Consider the following 21,476-nt stretch of genomic DNA (forward strand, 5'->3'; position numbering starts at 1 on the left):
TGTTTTCTGAAATGGTGTGGTGACTTTTGATCGTCCTATTCTGCTTGATATTTTTAAGTTTCAGCCCATTAGTTTCACACACTCTTAGACAAAGGGCGTTTTCACACTAGAGAGTCTGATCTGGATCCGAATGCATTTAGTCCTGTTTACACCTGGTATTTAACAGTCGTTTCAGGTGATCTGATTTATTGACAGGTGAGTAGGCGGTGCTTCACTCTTGTCTGGGGCACATCAGGATGCATTAACTTTTATGCTACAAATGCATCTGAATGTGAATGTAATTATTTTACCATAACACAGCTCATGCCCTGTTTCCATCCGTATTGAGTGCTTACGACTTGTGATTGGACCACCTGAGATGGATCTTAATACCAAATGTAAATTGTTTTCTGTTTTTGAAGATTTATGATAGCTGTTTTACAAATCTAGCCTATTTATATCTTTAACTGAAATGATCTGGTCGTTAGTTCTACAAAAGTATAAACAGTGACACAAAAATCTATTTTTCTTCTACTTATCATAACAGAACAATTCCCATTTGATATTGACTGGATTTCACTTGGTACATTTTGCTGAACAATGATAAATAGGGCCACGCATTAAATAAATGTACTATTAAATTTCAGCAATTGCTTTAAACAGTAACACACTATTTGTTAAACTGATAATCATTATTATTAAAAACAGTGAAATTCCTAATGCTAATATTTTTCTATAAAATCAACAAAAAAAACATGGTATTGTAGCCTAGAAGTCGCATAATTGTGTTAATTCACTATCAACACAACATAGTCGAGAGTCATGGTTGGATTTATTACAGTTTCTCACTGAGAAGTGCTGCTTGTATTTAATATGATTGTTATATGCAGCCTTGTTTACAAATAATGCTCTGTATACACATTTATAAATTGGGTAATTTGCTTTTGTGCACCTTTTAAACTTGTCTTAGGGTTTCTTTCTTTTCATTGCACCACTTCTCCACCCACTCTTCTTGTTGACTTGAATAAAAAAGAAAGCGTGCCTTCCTTTGCTTGGTTACTGTCTGCTTGCAGATTCAAGTCAAGTGAGCTTTATTGCCATTCTGCTATTTGTAGAAATATACAAAGGAATGAAATGTAATGCAATTACTGATGTAAATCTAATGGAAGGATGTAGGACCAAATTTACCAATCATTTGAAAGAAGTGTGAAAACAGCCTAAAATTGCCCAGCATGACTCCCTACAAAACACACACAGTCACACGGTTGGTCTTTGCATGTGTCCACTAGCGTGCTTGCACCTTTCACTTCATGTTTGTCATTCATCACTTTCTTTTAACCACATCGTTTCCAAATCATGAAAAATGTGAGCGATAACACTCTTATCCCGATCAGGTGTCACGGCCAAAAGGACCTGCCGTGGCCTGTGTGTTTGTGTGTCGTTTGTTTTCTGTGAAGGGGCGGGGTTTGGCAGAGTGGGCGTGTCTGGGCTGTGGGGGCGGGGTCTTGTTTGGAGTGTGGGAACAGCTAAGGGAGGGAAGTTTGGGACTGACTGCTACCTTGCTCTTCCGGGGTGGCGGTGGGAACCAAGCGCTCACCAGCCGCGGCGCCAGGCCAGTCGGGTGTCTGAATTGAAATTACAGACAATGAAAACAAATAAAACACACACTAAAAAGAAAGCAAGCAACACAAGTGTCATCACAGTAACAGGTGCCTCCTGGGTTCCCACTCCAAACCCACTGTTTCTTTTGTTCTTTAGGTTTCTTTTCTTTCTCTCGTTACTTCTATTTCTTTTCCTTCTTTGTTTTTCTCCCCTTCAGAACGGACTCATTGATCTGTCTTTATTTGTTTTTCCTCTTTTCGTTTTTCGCAACTGCCTTCAAGTCGTTCATGTTCCCTCCTCTTTCTCTGCCCTACTTCTCTCACGCGTGCGATTATTTCCGTCCAGTTGACTTTTCCGTTCCACATGACTGTTCGATCTGTTTTTTTGCTGTTTGTATATATTCTTATTATTCTTATTATTTCTTAAGTTTCATCTTTATTATATTTTAGGGCCCAGGGATCATCCTGATATTGTTGATTCATTTATGCAACTCCAAGCTCAGGTGTGTTTTTGGTTTCTTATTTCATTCACTTTGGGTTTCTCTCTTCTCTTTCGCTGTCCCTTTCTTTCTCACTTCTCTTCCCTTCTGTCCTGTGTCACAGGGTCTTTATAGACCCTTGTTTTGCTCGGGCAGTGGAATTGACCTGAGGGGTTTTGCTATTGGATGATTGACAGCTCTTTTGTCCAATAGAGACACAGACAAGAGTCAACACCTCTAATCCGTGTACATCTCATTCACTCCAAAGATCCTGCTCCTCCTGATCCTGGGGGCTTTTTCATACAACAAGTTCACCGAATTAGCCAGGTTTATTTCAGTCAGTCTAACCTATTGGTAGCTGATTTGTTTCTAAATAAGTCAGACTAATTGAAATAAGTCTGGCTTGTTGGGTGAACTTGTTTTATGAAACAGACCCCTGGTTTATTACACATTTAAACATTTAAACTTGCATTTGCTTTGACTTTTACATGTTGCTAAATTTAATTAAATTATTTCTTTTACAGTATAATTATATAAATTATGTATTAATTAAATTATATAGTATAAATTATAATTAATATATATATATATATATATATATATATATATATATATATATATATATATATATATATATATATATATATATATATATATATATATATATATATATATATATATATATATAAAATAATATTGCTTAAAATTGTAACATTTTGATACATGTAGATAAGTTTGAAAATTAATACTAATTTATAAGTAAATAGTAATGATCTACTTCTGTCTTTATATTGATACACACAGATTTTGCCTATGCCAGAGTGCCTACAAAAATTTAAATTCCAATAATTACATTTTAAAATATATTTATTACATTATTTCCTTTAAAAGCTAATTAAGGGAGTTAAGGGATTAATTATGGTTAACTTGTATATTTATATATTGTTTCATTTGATTATTTTATTTGATTAAATAAATAGTAAACTGCTTTATTGATCAAAAATACAGTAAAACAGCAATATTGTAAAATATTATTAGAACTAAATGGTTTCTATTTGAGTAAATTTTGTAAGGTTTGTTCCAGGGTTGCAAAGTTATTTTGTCAGCATCATTACTCCATTATTGATCCTTCAGATTATGCCACTTAAGAAATATTTCTTATTATTATCAATGTTGAAAACAGCAGCTTCAGATTTTTGTTATTATTTTTTTTATAAATACAGCAGAAAGAACAGCATTTGTTTAAAATATAAATATTTATAAATTTTTACTGTCACTTTTGATCAATTTAAATGCATCTTTGCTGAATAAAAGTTAGGATCAAAATCCCACAAACCCCTAGCACCTCTTCCAGTGTCATTCCAGCCCTAAAAATCGATGAAAGCCTAAATGAATTAATCTCAATGAATTGATTAATTGATTCAGAAGAATTGGCTCTCTCGTTTATGTCCTCTCATGAAGTCCTCATGAGGTTCTCCCTATCTATCAGTTTCTCTCTTTGTCTCTTTCTCAGATATCCTCTCATCCTCAATGAGTTTCTTAATGCATCAGTTGTCTTTATCGTACATGTTACTTAGATTTCTGTTGCATTCAGTCCAACTGAGCAGAGAAAGTAGTGATCGAACAGATGAAAACCAAGTGAGAACGCTAAAGAGAGAAAAATCATCATACCTTTAGTTTTTATTGAGTTAAATTTCAGTATTTTAGTTTCTTTGCTGTTGATTTCTTACTTACCTGATCTGTTTGCATTGAATATGTACGCTTGGTTGATTTTCTAGAGCTAGACAGGTGTAGGGAGTGAGTGATGGAGGGTGGGCGGGGTACAGGAGTGATTGACAGGGTTCCAGGGGCGGGGTTTGAGTCATGTGCTCTGTTCATTGGCTCTGTCTGATTTGTAGGCCCTCAAACGGAAGCCCGATTTATTCTTATCAGAGAGTCTTGATGTTAAAGCCGTGTTTCACTGTGGTAAGTCTGTTTAAATGTAGAAACTGAGTATCAATGTCTGAGCCTGTGTTATTTTCAAACAGAGTCATTTCTTTAATGCTGCTGTGTTTTGGCTGTAGGAGTGCTGTCACTAAAATTTCCGGAAGCCCCGACAGTCAAATCTACCTGCCTTTTCTTTGTAAGTCAGAGATCATCGTAAATAGCCTGAAGTATTATTCACACCAAGGCAAAAAAAGGAATACACTACTAGTCAAAAGTTTGGAACAATTACAGTGTTTTTGAAAGAAGTCTTTTATGCTCACCAAGGCTCCCTTTGTTTGATTGAAAATACAGTACATATAGCAATATTGCCAAATATTATTATAGTTTAAGTGAGCAGCTTTTTTGTTTACATTTATTTTAAAAATATAATTTGTTCCTGTGAACAAAGCTAGCATCATTCCTCAAGTAAATGATCTTTCACAAATCATAATGTACTGATTTGCTGCTCATTGCTTATCAATTATTATTATTGGTGCTCAATAATTAATAATGGTTGATGTCGATGTTGAAAACAGTTTTTGCTGCTTCATGTCTTTTTCAGGATACTTTGAGTAGAAAAAAGTTTTAAATGTATTTGAAATAGAACTCTTTTGTGACGACATTAATGCCTTCATTTTGATAATTTAATGCATCCTTGATAATTAACCTCTGTCGTGTAACAAGGTTTCCACAAAACTATTAAGCACCACTACTGTTAATGATTGCGATACGAATAAACACTGATAATGATTAGAAGTGTTTCTTGAGCAGCAAATCTGCATATTAGAATGATTTCTGAAGGACCATGTGACACTGAAGACTGGAGTAATCACAAAAATAAATCACATTCAATCAAATATTCAAGAAAACTTTCTGTTGTAATAATATTTAATAATACTACTGTTTTTACTGTATGTTTGATCAAATAAATGCAGCCTTGGTAAGAAGATACTTTCAAAAAACTTTAAGTTTGTTCACCAAAAATGAAAATTAGCCTGTCTATATATCTTTGAAGCATCCTAGGTGTATGTGATTGCTCTTTTCAGATGGATCCGATCGGAGTTATATAAAAGATTGTCCTGGCACTTCTAAGCCCTGTCATTGGAGTAGGCGGGTGGTTCCCTTTTAACAGTCAAAAGTGCACGCAAATGCAATTTTCCTCCTGCTAATAACATTTCGTAAGGCGTATGCGTTTTCATTAAAATCCTTGGTCTGTGCTTCTTACTCCTGACTGAAGTTTTTTGTTTTGTTTCGTCCACGCTCATCACTAATCACACTATGCATCTTACATCATTCCCCGGGATTGCTTCCGATTACCACAGTCAGCAGAAGTGTGAAAAAGTATTTATTACGTTTGAAATATGGATATTTATCTTACAAAAAAACATGGATGCGCTACAGGAGGTCTTCATTGGCACCCTGAGCTATTAGAGGGAAGTTTATTTAACATGTTTTACACCACGAAATGTTTTATTTAACTCCAATTGGATCTATCCGAAAAAAGAAAATCACATACAACTAGAATGCCTCAAAGGTAAGTAAAAGACAGGTACATTATTTTAATATTTTTTTTAATTTATTTGGGGGGGTAAACCCTTTACTTCCAAACTTCTGTATTGTTGTGATGGAAAATTTAGTGCCGTGTGTGAATTGACCTTCAGTTTGTGTCTCTTTACCTCCTCTGAAATACACTTTGATAAACAGTAGCCGTGAACAACGCTGTATTGTTTGTTTGCGTTGACTGCAGACGGAGCTAATACCACACTGCGCAGACATTCCTCCTGTTGGTCAGGTCGTGCAGGAAGATGGTAAACTTCTCCTATTGGCTGTACTGGAGGTGAGTATATACAAAACATGAAGGATGTGGAATATTGTAAAACCACAAAAGTCGCACTGATCTGTTCTTCTTTCGTCAGGCCATCGGCGGTCAGTCGTCCCGCAGTCTGATGGATCAGTTTGCGGAGGTGCTCTTCTGTCTGAACAAGCATTGCTTCGCTCTGCTGACCGTGTGGCTCAAAGAAGCTCTGCGCTCGCCGGGCTTCCCATCCTCACGCGTCTCTGACGAGCAGAAAAACACGTTCAGCCAACAGGTGCTCAGGTGAGACGGCTTCATTAGTGCTTTATGACTCTTCTGGTAAATATAAGCTTCTTCATAATTTTTATTACATTTACAAGTGTGGAGTCAATTTTTTTTTATTCTTTCGAAAGAAATTTCTTTGGCTCACTGCATTTATTTAAAGACTGCATTTATTTGATCAAAAATGCAATAGAAACATTAGTCTTGTGAAATATTATTACAATTTAAAATAGCTGTTTTCGATTTGAATATATTTACAGTAATTTATTCCTGTGTTCAGAAATCATTCTAATATGATTTGCTGATCAAGAAACATGATTATTTTCAATGTTGAAAAAAGTTGAACAGCTTCATATTTTTGTGGAAACATTTTTTCTTGAATAAATAGAAAAAAAAAAAAAAAAACAGCATGTATTTTAAAATAGAAGTCTTTTTAATGTCACTTTTGATCAGTTTAATGCATCCTGCAAAAGGAAAGTATACATTTCGTTCAAAATCAAAAAAATCCCAGACTTACAGTATATTTATATTTTTGCAAGTTTAGTCTGATGATGTCTATGTAACATTAACTGATATTATTAATACTCCTTTTTTTAATGTGCTTTTCTCATTTTAGACTGTTTTAAATATTTTTTAAATAGTTTCTCATTTTAAATATTTATATTTAGCTTGCCGTTTTTTAAGCAGTTGTAACATTAATGTATTAATTAACATGAACAAAAAACTAACAATACATTTATTACACTATTTAGTCATCTTTGTTAATGTTAGGTAACAAGAATATTTTTAAAAGGTTCAGTTTTAGCTTAAGTTTCGGTTACCGGTAACAACACTGACCCCTGAATATAATAGACATTTATAATCATAAGGTGCTTAAAGATCTCTACAGCTGAGGTCTTCGTGCATTTTCTGAAGCTGTAAAGCCATGTATGTTTCTGTTTCCTCTCAGGGAGCGAGTGAACAAGCGGCGAGTGAAAGACATTGTGAAGGAGTTCACCCTGGTGTGCCGTGGCCTTCACGGAACCGAATACGCAGCGGACTACTGAGCCACCACTCATACGGACACAGAGTGTGAGGAAACCCAAAAAGTACAAAAAAGTACTCCCTGAAGCCCTCAGTGCGACGCGAATGACACGTGTCAGAACAGACCATCCGAGAGTCAGGATCTTCCTCCAAACTCGTTCCTTCTCGCACTCTCTCTCTCTTTCAACCACTGTCTCATTGGATTTTGGGGCCTCTGTAGGGCGATCTGAACAGACGACATCTCCGCCCCACCCCCCCCGCATCTCACGGCATGTTCGCTGGAAACCGTTCTTTGATTCTCCCATGTTCGATCGATCTTCCGTGGCTCCTGGGCTGTTTTCCTTGTGATAATTTGCATCCGTTTGAACAAAGAAATAGTGTTAGTTAAATGTTTTTTTATTTTTATTTTGGAGATACTGAAATAAAAAGCATATATATACACATATATATTAAAATATATATAAATGCACATAATAATCTAGTAAACTGTGGGGTGATGAGTCCGTGTGCTGCTAACAGAGAGAGGGACCAATACAGACTGATTTTTCTCTGTGGCTTTATATCTATCCTCTATATCTCTGTCTGTTTAACCCCTCACGCTCGATTCTGCCAAAATGTTGTGGACGTTTTTTGAAATGAAATGATTATTATGATTATATATATATATATATATATATATATATATATATATATATATATATATATATATATATATATATATATATATATATATATATTAGAAGGTCAGCAGCATATTTGGTGACTAGTAGAGACTGGGCTTTACACAACGAATAAGAGAGAGATCGGTGCACTAAAATTCATTATTAGTCATCATTTATTACCATCATAACATTCCTAACCTGTACAATTTTTTTTAGAAATTCATCTTTGTGTTACACAAGGATTAAAGTTGTACAGGTTTATTTGCATTACTTTGATGAGATGGTGCTTAAATTCCTTTTTGGTTAAACAGTCCTTTTAATGTCAGTAGGTACATGAACACACATCGTGGTACCAGTAAACATTTAATGTGCTTTTGAAAAGAGTTATTAAAGGTAGAGTTCACCCAAAATCGCTGCAAATTTGCTGAAGTTGTACTCTCTCTCAGGCCATTTAAAATGTAGATGAGTTCAGTTTTTCATAGGAAAAGATTTGAAGAAATGTATCATTCCATCACTTGCTCACCAATGGCCCCTGTGAAGCGAATGGGTGCCGTCGGAATGAGAGTCCAAACAGCTGATAAAAACATTACAATAATACACAAGTAATCCACACTACTCCAGTCGAACAGTTAATGTCTTGTGAGTTGAAAAGCTGCATGTTTGTGATGAACAAATCAATCGTTAAGGTGTTTTTATCTTTAAACTGTTGTTTCCTCTATCCATATTGTAAAAAAGGTTGTGCAATGGGTGAGAAATATGACAGATTAAACGGCAAAAAAATCAATTCCAAGCAAATACATTTTTCCAGCGGAGCAAGTATTAATAATTATAAATTCTTTTTTTTTTTTTTTGTCCAGAAGTGGGAGGTTTAAAGTTAAAGCCTCCTAATGATGGGTTTGTTTATGTTAATAAACATGCTGCTTTTCTTTGCATAAGACATTAACTGATAGACTGATGTGGTGTGGATTACTTGTGTATAACTATGTTGTTTTTATCAACTGTTTGGACTCATTCTGACGGCACCCATTTACTGCAGAGCATTCATTGGTGAGTAAGTGATATAATGCTATATTTCTCCATCTGTTCTTATGAAAAAACCTGTCCTGAAGTTGAGTAAATTTTCATCAAATTTCAATTATAGGGCAAACTATCCTTTTAAACACATACCGCCTGTGTCTCTCTCTTTTTCGTTTCCTGCCCAGTTGCTTGCCGACATGTAGCATGTGTGTGGCCCAGAATGTGTCGTAATCAGTGGACGAGGGCTGTTCTATCGTGTTTGTTTACTAGCGAATCACAGAGTGAGAGCAAAGGGAGAGACAGAGACAGAGGAGTCAAATGTACATTAGGTTTTTTGTTTTCTTTTTCTTTTTTTGTACCTTGTTTTAATTTATTAAATACATCTGAGATGGCATCTCTGGGTTCTGTGGTCTGTTTGCGTGAATTCTCATCACAAGAACACTAAAACAAACGGCAAGCTCAATTTTTTTGGTATATAGGAAGGTTTTTGTCATTTTTACTGCAGTGAATATTTCTAAGGTTGCTTTTGACTATAATTTTTTATTTGTATTTTTTTTTTTTTTATTATTCATATTTGTGTTTCACAATGACTAAAGTTGTACTCTCATCACAAGAAGACTAAAACAAACGGCAAGCTCATGCTCGTGTTCAATATTTCTCAGGTTGCTTTTCTTGACTCCATGAAAAATAAATGGGCATACTGACTGTTATATTTCCATGTGCAATGATAGTTTATGTTATGATAGTTAAGTTGTCCCTTTGTGACAACTTACCCCATGCTTTTCTGCTAAATTAAAGCGTTAAACAGTTAGGATCAGGAAATTCATGAAACGGTGAAAATGTTAATGACAGATTAAAATAAAATTAAAAACCGATGCTAAGAAAAATAATATAATCTCCGATATAAACTAAAATAGATGCCGTTTTATTTGATGAAGGGGAGTTAGTGCAGTTCTTCATGTTGACCAGCAGATGTCTCTACAGCTCTGGAGAAACTTCGAGAGAACCAAAGAAGAAAGTAGTCAGGTAAAACGTTTTATTTTATTATTTATGTCTTTATTTAATTAATTAGATGTCTTGAAGTAGCTATATTGATATAATGAAACTGTTGGCGTTTTCACATTGAGGAGTTGAATTTATCTAAGTTTATTTTGCTTTGAATTTTTATTAAACTGAAATAGTAAATTAACAGATTGAAATATACGTTGGGATGTTGCTATTTATGGAATATTACATTATTTTTTTCTGCATATGTATATGAAGGGCAAATGTTCAGTGTAGTTTGGTGTTTTCAGTGCGATTGCGGTTGATTATCACGGAGTAAAATAATTACTTGAAACAGCGCATTAATGTCCCACTGACACAAAGTATCACCCGTTTGTCCACTTAAAACACTGCAGGATGTGCTCCAATTAGGCTATGGTTAGATGAGATTACAATAGCCTGTACCAAATGATATTTCTGATTCTAAAGAATTAAACAGTCATAGTGGTTGTAACGTCCTTTTTAGGTGTACTGTTCCTTTAAGATTTTGAGTTTTTAATCTTTCTTTTGCGTCTGTTGTTATCAGACTGTAGTGTTGTCTGAGTACTTTGCTTATATAAACTGTAACACTGCTGACAATCATAGCGATACAGATTCAGTGAATTTCATTAAGTTATCAGCGGTGAAATTCAGGGACTTTGGGACCAGGGGGAATTCTCTCTTTTTCTCTCTCTCTCTCTCTCTCTTTCTCTCTCTCCCCGTCTCTCTCTCTCTGGTCTTGTCTGCTGTTCCTCTGACTCTCTGGTGTCTCCAGACTGAAGTCATGGAATCAGACATCACTTTAGGTTCTGCGGTCTGATTCTCTCAGGAATCATCGGATCTGATGGGACATTTAAGGATGTTTTTCCCTGATGTCTCATATTCATTGCTGTTGTTGGGAATCTCGTGTCTGACTGGCTTCACTAAGACTTCACAGGAGTTTTCAGGTAGGCTACCGAACACCATCATCATCATCATCATCATCATCACTACCATCATCACCTGCAAGAGTTTGTGTAATGACTTAAATTATGATTTATAATTTAACGCTATTACCTTTTTAAAAATTAACGCGTATAGTAGTACATTTCAGCTTTGCATGTTGAAGTATTCTTTAAAATCTCCAACTGTATTTTTTTATGCTTTGGGGAATTGATGTGACATGCGCGGGGTTATTTCACTCCCGATTAAATATGTGAGACATTGTAACAGATTGTTTCGCGGGAACTTCCGCGACCGACGCGATCAAAGAGAGAGTGCACGTGTGAGCGCGCGCCCATTGGGCTGCAGTGTTACATGTCATCTTCATATACACCCAATATACACAGTGGGGTGTGAGCAGTTAATGAAAACGCTTCTGTTTTGCATTTAAAACGTGAATATAATGTTTTAATTATATTATACGGCTAGCGATTTGGAATTTGAGTGAGACACTTAACTGAACAAGAATGCCCCTCTGTATATGAAGAGTTCAGATGCCAAATTATCTAAAATAAGCATTTTTCGCAGGCGCCTATGTTTACGTTCTGTTATTTAACTTTAATGGCAATAAAAAAGAATTAGCAGAACATTTCAAACTACACTTGCCTCTGAACTCATCATATTATATACATTCAAATAAAGATCTTGAGGTAAAAGCATGAAGCACTGATTTCTTGAATGCGACGTGATGAGAAGAGCTACATCCTCAGCACTGTTTGTGTAGTTTAATGTATTTTATGAAGGCTGAGTGTGGTCACTGAAGACTCGAAGGACATAACAGAGATGAACTGACCAGAAGTGAGATGTGAGTGAAGGCAGATCTCAGAGTGCACAGCTTTGCTTTGGATGAAAAATCAACTTCACGTTTTTTGTGCCACAACTGAACTTTCGTTGACAGTCTTATTTGTTTTAGGTGTATTTGAATAGTGCTTTACACAAAACGGATTCAAAGCGGGTTTATAGAAGAGAGAGATGTACTGGGTGAGTCTCACGAAAGACGTTAAAGCCATGTCAGGACATCTTAAAAAAAAAAAAAAGTACATGAGTGTATGTGTGCTATGTATTTCAGGGTTATTGGAAAACTAAACTATTTTCATTACTGAAATAAAATAAACATTAAGTGAAATAAAATGTTCTAATAAAATAATATATGCTCATTTTTATTTTAGGTTTACGTACTAAAATAACCAAAACTACACATAGGCATAAATAAATAAATGCCAACAAAAAATATCCCTTAACAAATCTAGTTGATTACGATGTAAATGTAAATAAATGTATTTATTTGCCATATTTTTTTATTATTTCTAGAATTGAAAATTAAAAAAAGCTTGTTTTTTGCACTGTGACATTATTTAAATTTAATATGTATTTAAATCGAAAAATATTTATAAGTCATGGTAATATTTCCTGCTCTGCCTTTTATTTCTGCTGATTTAAAAAATATATATACATTATACACAGAGTGGTTAACATCTATAATAAAGTAACAAAACAGTAAATATCAATGAGAATGACAACCATAACAGAGCATATGTTTAAATAATGGAAAAAAACTAAATGCAAAAGAAATGTTTTTAAGTGAAATATAAGCCAGAGGTGTTTTTTTTTTTTTTTGAGAATGGACTTCAACTCAGTTTTTCAGCCAAGCGCACATCTGAGAGTCGCTCAGGATCGCCCCGTGACTCTGAAAGACTCTCACACACTCTGGAATGTCTATTTGATTGACAGGTGCTTGAAGAGGCTGACAGAAGTTGTCGATGGAGACGGAGCATCTGTTGCCGGGCAACAGGCCTGTACATCTGTCCTACAGGAACCTTGTGCCTTTGTGTGTGCCCTGTTTTATCTTGGTTAATTAGCTTCACACATACACACACACACACACATTTAGAGTCATTGTGTGTGTGTGCACTACAGTGAAAGTGCTCATAAAGCTGTGGGCGGGGCTTAGTGAGGCGCTGAATGGGATGTGTGGCTGTTAAAGGGTCAAGAGGTCAACTGAGGTCAAACCGTTTGATGATCTCAATACACCATTAAGACTAGAGGAATGTCTGTCTGTCAGGCGTGCTGCCTTAATGTCAGTAAAGAAATTTCAGCAGAAAGCAATGTCAGCAGAAAATGGCAATTAAAGGTCCACATAACTTTTTTTCACTGTAAAAATGTTGTATGAAAGAACAAGCTGATTTTTTAATGAACTACTTTGAAGTTAAATGAAAAATATAGTTACATCAGGTTAAAGTGAAACAAAATACTTAGACTTAAGTACAGTGTGTTACTTAATTTTATTATTCTGAATTAGATTGGCGTGATTTAATAATAAATTAAAAATAACAATTTATATATTGTTATAATTATCATATATTGTTAGTATTTAACACAATTTAATATATAATATTAAATGTAATTTATGTAATTTAGTTTATATTATTAAATACTTTATACTAAATTATTTAATAAAATGTGCACTAGTTTTATTTTCACACTTAATATAAATTAAGAAAGTTGTGTTCATTTCATTTTAATATATTAAGAGAATATTGCTTTTAGTAATATTTTGAATTTGTTTGTATTTTTGTTTATTTTCCATTTACATTCCATTTGAATTTATTTTCATTTCAGTTGTTTTCATTTTAACTGAATTAATTATTTTATTGATATTAAGCTAAATTACAGTGATAAAAGTTGCTTTGGCTGCTATCCGAAATAATCTTTTATGAATTTATAGCTACAGTGTAACATCCTTACTTCAGATTTGGACTGTTTATGAACGTGTTCATATTTCTGGCAAAAGTGAGGTTTTTATTAATCACAGAATCTGTTTTTCTGTATAAATGTATCTGTTACCAAATTCTCATGACTGTAGTCACATTACGAGTCTAATCTCACTCCATCTCTTTGAGTCGCGTTACTGCCAAGATGGAAGTTGCCGGAAAAAAGTAATGCCTGAAATCAGAGAGAGTTTAGCTGAGGTGAGAGGTGCTCTAATAACCTTTATAATCCAGAAAGCCAAGAGGTTAGAGCTCTGTGTGTGTGTGTGTGTGTGTGTGTGTGTGTGTGTGTGTGTGTGTGTGTGTGTGTGTGTGTGTGTGTGTGTGTGTGTGTGTGTGTGTGTGTGTGTGTTTTCTCAGGCACTTTGTTCCGGAGGTGGAACTTGAAACCACTGCCTTCTGTTTGTAGAAAAGACCCCCTTCCCCAAACACCAAGACCCTTTTTCTCATCCGGACCGCTCTCTCTTTCTCACACACACACTTCTCTTTTCTGTGCTGTTAATTAGCAGTGTTTACTAGATCAAGCAGCTATTGTTCATATAGGGTTTGATATATGACGGCGGAGCTGTAATAAACCCCCAAGCCTTAAATCATTCTGTAACTGAATGAATCTTAAACTGAAGTGTATGGTAGAGCAGAGGTATGCTGGAAAACAGGTGAAGACCCATAGACTTACACTGAAGGAGGAGCTGAAGCTGTATCAAGAGACCAGAATATTGACTCTTTTGTGCAGTCGCTTAGAAACAGATGGAAAAGCCCAAGAGCTGTATAGAAAGCACACAGAACACTGAAAAAAACATATCAAAGTACTAGCATGGTGGCTCAGGTGAGCACCGCACACATTTTCTTCAGTAAATGAAATGATCTAGTTTTGATAATTGTCTTGTGCAGACACATACCGTACGTTGTGCAGGAGTGGTTTATCAAAACACCTCACACACACACACACACACACACACACACACACACACAGACAGAGGTAAGCTGTGTTTGAGCAGATCCTGTGGTTGGGGTGTTATGTCTATGGCGTGTGTGTGTGTGTCTGTGTGTGTGTGTGTGTGTGTGTGTGTGTGTGTGTGTGTGTGTGTGTGTGTGAGTCAGGTCCTGGTATTACTTTTGATTATGGGACAAAACTGTCCCCACAAGCACAGAAATAGAATAATTCATATTTTGCAATAGCAATCTTGAGTAACATAAATGTCTTCACTGTCACTTCTGATAAACTTCTGAATAAAAGTTTGAATTCCTTGATCTAAATCTCACTGACCCCAAACTTTGGGGTGTATTGAATAGTTGAAGTGCAGTGTTTAATTTTTTTCGAAGTCGTATTTATCAGCTTTAGTGTGCAGAGAGTCATTGATGTCTTTCATTATTTTATTCGTCATTAGAGCTTTTTGTGGAGACTTTTCTGGACTATCTGAAGTGTGCGTTCAGTCGTTGTTTTAGCCAATCCATGTATTGATGCAATATCTGTTTTATCGCTATCCAGCATCGTTTATCTTGCAGGTTAAACTTGAGATGTTAGGCTTTGACTTGCGGTAAGCATGGCCAACCAGCTTCTCCTAGTTGTTAATACAGCATGTGTTTTAAATGTTGCAGTTTATTCTGATTAGAACGGCGCTATCAGCTGTGCAGGTTCACATTTTTTGACAAAGAAAAAGATAGATAATCTATAGATGGATGCACAGTGAGAGAAAATCAGAAGCAGAAAGAGGAGCAGAGGAGAACAAGGAGCTTTTATCCAGCTGATAACGTCCTGATCCTTTCAAACGCTCTCGCTCTCTTGAAAAGTAGCCATAAAATCACTTTGTCCTCACTTACAGTATATACTTTACTACACTCTGGTTTATTATATTGTGTTGTTTCAGATTTATTGAAATGTATCTGTATAAGTATTTTCTCTTAAAGGGACAGTACACCCAACATTCATTCACTTACACTCATGTCATTCCAAACCTGTTTGACTTTTGTTAATCTTATAAACAAAATTAAGATTTTTAACGAAAGAGACTTTCACGTATGCAGTATGCACATATATATATAGATGGTAACGCTTCTGTGTCATATGTTTATATATGGGTGTCAATCATTGTTTAGATGTAAACAAAAACCTAAATTAAACCAGTTTATCATATAAAGCTGTTTTATCTCTTCAAAAGGCAAAAGGCGTGTTTGTAATCATTTTGGATCTTCTTAGTTTTGTTGATCTGGACATTAAATGGAAGGACAGAAATGTCTTTCTGTCATTAAATATTTATTAATTTGAGTTTAAAAGGTTAACCATCCCTTAAAATGTATTATTGTTGTCACATGAGTTCTGTTTTTTTTTATTTGCAAACTCTTTTTTAATTTAGGTGTTGGCCAATTAAATTTTTTTTTTTTGTTGTTGTTGTTTCGTTTTACACATTTTCCTCTCCAGCTCAGCCAGATTATTAAAAGACACAGCAGTTTGTTCAGAAATGTTTGCAGCTGTGACGTCACAGGTGTTAAAGGTACATGTGCATGTGCAAAACTACAGGAGCTTCCTGGTGTTTGTTATTCTGCTGAACATGAAATCAAAATGAACGGGAAAAAGCATTTCATAAACAACGTTTTTAAAGTTCAGTTCAGTATCCTGTTTGGTTTTTGATCTTCAAAAATATCCTTTGTGTTCAGCAAAAGAAAAAATGTCTTACAGGTTTGGAAAGATGAAATTAATGATGGGATTCATTTTTGAGTGAACTGTCACTTTAATGTTGATTTCTCGCTGCTGCTTGTTGACTCTTGCAGGGCAGAAAATATTGAAGGTTTAAAGCAATATGAGAGTGGGTGAATAACAACAACTGAATTTTGACAGTATTTTTGGGCTAACTATTTCTTTGTAAATGCTAATATCTAAGCTCCTTCAGCTGATCTGTTTAATTTATTAGCAGCTAATCTCTATTGTAGTGCCATGTTGACACTCTCTCTCTACACACACACACACACACACACACACACACACACACACACACACACACACACACACACACACACACACACACACAAGCAAGCTCACTCACACTCACTGTTGTGTTTTCTTGCTCTCTGAGGTCACATGAGGTCATCCCAAGGTTAATAACAGTTTTTCCACTAAATCATCTACTCATTTTGAGCTTTGATGCGACCGCTGTCCGTTTATTTCCCCACGAGCGTTGGCCGTGTGGTTTAGGGTGTGTTTGAGCTTCCTGATGGCTGAAGAGCTTCAGCTGCTTTCGGGTTTTGAGGGAATTCCTCCTCAATATCTTCTCTCTCATGTTAAACTCCTCTCTATAATTTTCCAAAAATATCACCGGCGGCAGTATAGGCTCTTTAGTGCCGCTCCAGTGAGTCAAAGCTAAAGACTTTCTGAGGACTAAAAACGATTAGCCGCTCCGCCTTGGCTCTTGGCACCTCATGTTTGTTTTTTGTTTTTATAAATGTGTGTATTTCTGTTTCCAAATAAATTATTTCTCTCAGTAAGGATCAGAATTGATCTGAAATGTTAGTTTTGTAACTTCAAATAAATGCTGTTTTTAAAAAAAAAAGTAAAAAAAAGAAGCAGCACAACTGTTTCAAACACTGATAATAATCAGAAATGTTTTCCGGAGGAGCAAATCATGTTAGAATGATTTCTGAAGGATCATGCGACACAGATAACTGGAGTAACAATGCTTTGACTCACAGGAACAAATTGCATTTTACAATATATCTAAATAAAAAAACTGTTATTTTGAATTGTAATAATATCGCACAGTATTACTGTTTTTAATGTACTTGATGATCAAATAAATGCCGCTTGGTGATATTTTTTTTTTGTAAATCATTAAAAAAACCCTCATTAACCCCAAACCTTTGTTTATATATGGTGTGTTTCTGATTGTATAGTTTCCACTCCTGGTGAATGTAAATGTTCAGAGATTGAGATATGCTGGATAGACACACACACACACACACACACACACACACACACACACACACACACTGCTCACCTTTCACAAATACCACTGATCAGACAGACTGCTGCGCTGTGTGTGAGTGTGCGTGTGTGTGCATGCGTTTCTGTGTTTATTGTGTTTTGCTTCATGTTACTCTACAGACGTAAGGAATTCAGCCGTCATCTCTCTCCACCAATCACAGCGCAGCATCATTTGAACAGAGGGGAAACTCCAGCACAATTAACACACTCACACACACAGACGTCTTTTCTTACTGGCCATCTCTCGTCCAGCTCCTGTGTTTTAGGGCACTGAAAAGGCGGTAAATTACCCCTATTTACCCCCTCAGATGATCACATGATTGAGCACATGACTTGTCACTTCCACTTTTTCCACTTCGTCCCCTTTTTAGGCTCTGCTCTGAACAGCTTTCCCTGCTTCTCATACCATTTTTACAGTATCCCATGTGCATGCTTCATTTGCCAAAATTTGCAGTATACAAAGCATAGCCCTGTTTCACAATGTACAATGCAATGGTCTCGTCTTGACCTAGATCTGCTTCCACTTTAATGCCCTCTTGACTCACTGTTTGACATGAATCACAGAATTTGGATTAAATGCAGTTATTAAGAAAAGAATTGAACAATATATAAATTATTAGCTTATAATAACTGGGTTCCACCCAGTTACTAAAAGGCAGGCACTGTCTGTGTTGTTATTGGTAGCTATGATTAACTATTAAATATCATTTGTCCTAACCAAAAATAATTCTGAAATATGAAATATAACAGACCTAGTAAAATTAGTAACCTCTGCAACTGAGATGAAATAAGTTTACATCAAAATACAAATATTATAAAATATTTTTTAATGACTAAATTAAAGCTAAATGGAAATAAAAAACTAAAAGTAATAAAAATGATGAGCACAACAATATTGTTAAAACCAGTGTAAAATGAAAATGTTATAAATATAAAAATAAGTTATTTTAAAATATTAGTACTGCAAGATTGTATAAATACTACTAAAATAACACTGGGCAGTGTATACTGTTATACTATGCTATTTTGAATTGTAAAAAATCTGAGATATTCATAAATCTAAATATAAATTAAAGGCAAAAATTACAAAGGCAGCACAAAATTGCTAAAACCTAAATATAAAATATAATAAAAGCTATGTATTGTGTTATTTGCATTATTTGCATTAAGCATTGCAATAGTATTCCATTCCATTCTATTTTTCAGAATTTCCATCTTAAAGCGGTATTTTAACAGGACATGCTGTGCTAAACATTTCAAAGTGTGATACGTAATGATCATAAATGTTGTTTAATTCACTGAGAATTGTATTTGAAACGCTCTCTCTCCATGATATGATACGATCCCTGCAGCAGTCTGTTTTGACCTGCTTTTATTCTGGTCTCTGTTTATGGAGTTGTGTTCAGGTAAACCTCCACCTGAGCTGCTTCACAGCGCTGCGTGTTGGTGTGATCTCTGATTGGAGATCCCTCGCAGGTGTTGTCAGTGATTTGAGCTGTGATTGGTGAAAGGAGCCGTCAGTCAGCGGCTGGAATGTTGGCTTCTGTCCGAGAACAATAGCAGGAGGGATTGTGTTCGGAAAGCCTAAAGCTCTCGGAGGAATCCCGGGTGGATTGTACAGCATTCTTTTCATGAGAGGGAGAACAGGCCTTCTGTATTACACGATTATTTCATTCTTCATTCGTTCGTTATGAATGCGTTTGAGTAGCTTTGTGTGACATTTATCCGAGGCCAATTACAACAGCAGAACATTAAACATCACTCTGCTCGTGTTTATTTGCCTTTTTAAATGTTGTAATGCAATTCATTTTTATTGTGCTTTTCAAAACACTTTTTCATCTTAAGCTCACATTTATAATGTTTGAGATGAACACGATTCATTTTATTGGATTGGACTTTATCACTCTGACATCGCATGATGCAATTAGAATTGCGAGTTATAGATGATTCAATTAATCCTTACAATTCTGTTTCTATTGTGATTTTGCATACAAAATTGTGAGATATAAACAGAATTGAAAGAGAAATAAATTATCTTTACTTTATTATCTACCTTTTTTATTATCTATTATCTACCTTTTTTTTCTTTTTATTCTGTTTTGGAATTAAGCTGCCATAAATAGGTGATAATATAAACTAATATAAAAAAAACAACATAATTTCAGGTTTTACCTTGTATTTATGAATTTATATCTTGAATTGTGACCTGTAAACTCCCAGCAGCAAATCAGAATATTAGAATGACTTCTGAAGGATCACTGAAGACTGAAAACTGGAAACTCAGCTGCGCATCACAGGAATAAATTACATTTTAAAACATATTCAAATAAGAAAAGGGTCATTGTAAAGGGTCATTGCAGCCTTGGTGAGCAGAAAATATTTTTTAAAAAAACATACCGACCCCAAACTTTTGAACAGTTGAATTTTCATATTTATGTATTAAACTTACCTACAAAGGTAAATTATCTACATCTGTCCTCAATCATAAAACAAATAATAGAATAAAATTTTGTACAAATAATTCATAAAATCTAAAAAATTAGTTTTTTTATTTTTTTATTTTCTAAAGACATTTGAAAACTGATGAAAAAAACATTTTAAAACTGATTTATATATATATATATATATATATATATATATATATATATATATATATATATATATATATATATGTGTGTGTGTGTGTGTGTGTGTGTGTGTGTGTGTGTGTGTGTGTGTGTCTTCATAGGTGAAATTAAATCACTTAAGTTACTTCATAAATCACCCAAATAATGTTTTGGCCTGATACAAATATAGAAGTCTACTGTATATAGAAGTCTATAGTATGCCCTCATTTTAATAGCTAAGTAGTGTGTGTGTGTGTGTGTGTGTTTTAGAGGGTTTGGTGGTCCGATCCCCACAGGTCTGAGCTGGTTCTGTGTGTTTTGAGGTAATATGTAATGTTTTGTGTGTGTGTGTGTGTGTGTGTGTGTGTGTGTGTGTGTGTGTTTCCATTATTCCTTTGGCAAACAGTGCTGACATCTCTCACTCAGCACGGAAGTGTCTGTGTGAATCTCCTCTTTCCGCTGTGGAGTTGAACTGTCAGGACAAAAAACAGCTGCATAAACAGAAAGTGAAAGCAAACAATAAACCCTGCTGTTTTTTCACCTCGTATTAGATCATTTAATACACACCTTAGCAACCACATAGCAACACATCTCACTGATGGACAGTTTTCTTCAGAATTTGATGTTGATGTCTGTGGATGTGTGTTTTTCTCTCTGTGGAAGGTTATCTGTCGCGTGTTCTGAGGAATTACACTGAACAGGCGTGTGACGGAGAATTCCTGACAGTTCGCTGCCCGGCCAGAACCTCCATCACCGTCCAATCAGCTTTCTACGGCAGAACAGACCCCGCCCACTCACCTCAGTGCCCAAACCCTTATAGCAGTGCTGGACCACGCTCAGTGCATGACATCACTTCCTGTCATGTGTCCACATCCCTGCAGGTTAATACTGATTTGAGAAATAGAGAAATTGAATCTTTCCATCCAGTCGATTCCAATGTTAATTTTTATCATTTATATACTGTTATACTAATTATTAATATTTCTTTTTTTATATTTTAGTTTTCTTATTCATTTTATTTTACATTTTAATAACGTTATGTTTTTGTTGTGTGATTATCTTTTAGCTTTAATTTTTAGTTTTTTATGGTAAGTTTCTATAGCTTTTGTAGTCTTTTTTTCTTAATATTTTTATTTATCTTATTTTATTTATATTTATAGTTTTTAAAATTTGTAATTTTGTTCTATAGTTTTAATATTTAATGATTTTTAAATATTTCAATTTACTTTTAATTTATTTATTATTTCATTTAAGTTTTTGTAATTAGTTTTGCAGATTTGTAGTTCTTATTTATTTAATTTTGCAATTTTGTAAAAATG

General features: G+C 34.9%; 2 protein-coding genes across 7 annotated transcripts in view; both read left to right on the forward strand.

The window, feature by feature from the left end:
- Positions 1-9,197, forward strand: part of ipo13b (importin 13b) — a 33,188-nt gene extending 23,991 nt beyond the window's left edge. The window contains exons 16-21 of one of the 2 annotated variants that reach the window (XM_043219599.1): positions 2,031-2,083; positions 3,958-4,024; positions 4,123-4,181; positions 5,772-5,861; positions 5,941-6,122; positions 7,051-9,197. In XM_043219599.1, the coding sequence (XP_043075534.1) occupies positions 2,031-2,083; positions 3,958-4,024; positions 4,123-4,181; positions 5,772-5,861; positions 5,941-6,122; positions 7,051-7,147 (548 nt within the window). In that variant the 3' untranslated portion in view covers positions 7,148-9,197. Of the gene's footprint in view, positions 1-2,030; positions 2,084-3,957; positions 4,025-4,122; positions 4,182-5,771; positions 5,862-5,940; positions 6,123-7,050 lie in introns of those variants that run through there. The other variant, XR_006247231.1, reaches the window with a different exon arrangement.
- A 1,362-nt stretch (positions 9,198-10,559) lies between these two features.
- Positions 10,560-21,476, forward strand: part of LOC122324614 (protein eva-1 homolog A) — a 38,821-nt gene continuing 27,904 nt past the window's right edge. For 2 of the 5 annotated variants that reach the window (XM_043219161.1, XM_043219163.1), the window contains exons 1-2: positions 10,560-10,773; positions 20,821-21,038. In XM_043219161.1, coding sequence (XP_043075096.1) covers positions 10,671-10,773; positions 20,821-21,038 — 321 coding nt within the window. In that variant the 5' untranslated portion in view covers positions 10,560-10,670. The remainder of the gene's footprint in view (positions 10,774-20,820; positions 21,039-21,476) is intronic. The other 3 variants (XM_043219160.1, XM_043219162.1, XM_043219164.1) reach the window with 2 other exon arrangements.

The sequence above is a fragment of the Puntigrus tetrazona genome, chromosome 20 (assembly GCF_018831695.1).
Source record: "Puntigrus tetrazona isolate hp1 chromosome 20, ASM1883169v1, whole genome shotgun sequence".
In the NCBI taxonomy this organism is placed as follows: Eukaryota; Metazoa; Chordata; class Actinopteri; order Cypriniformes; family Cyprinidae; genus Puntigrus; species Puntigrus tetrazona.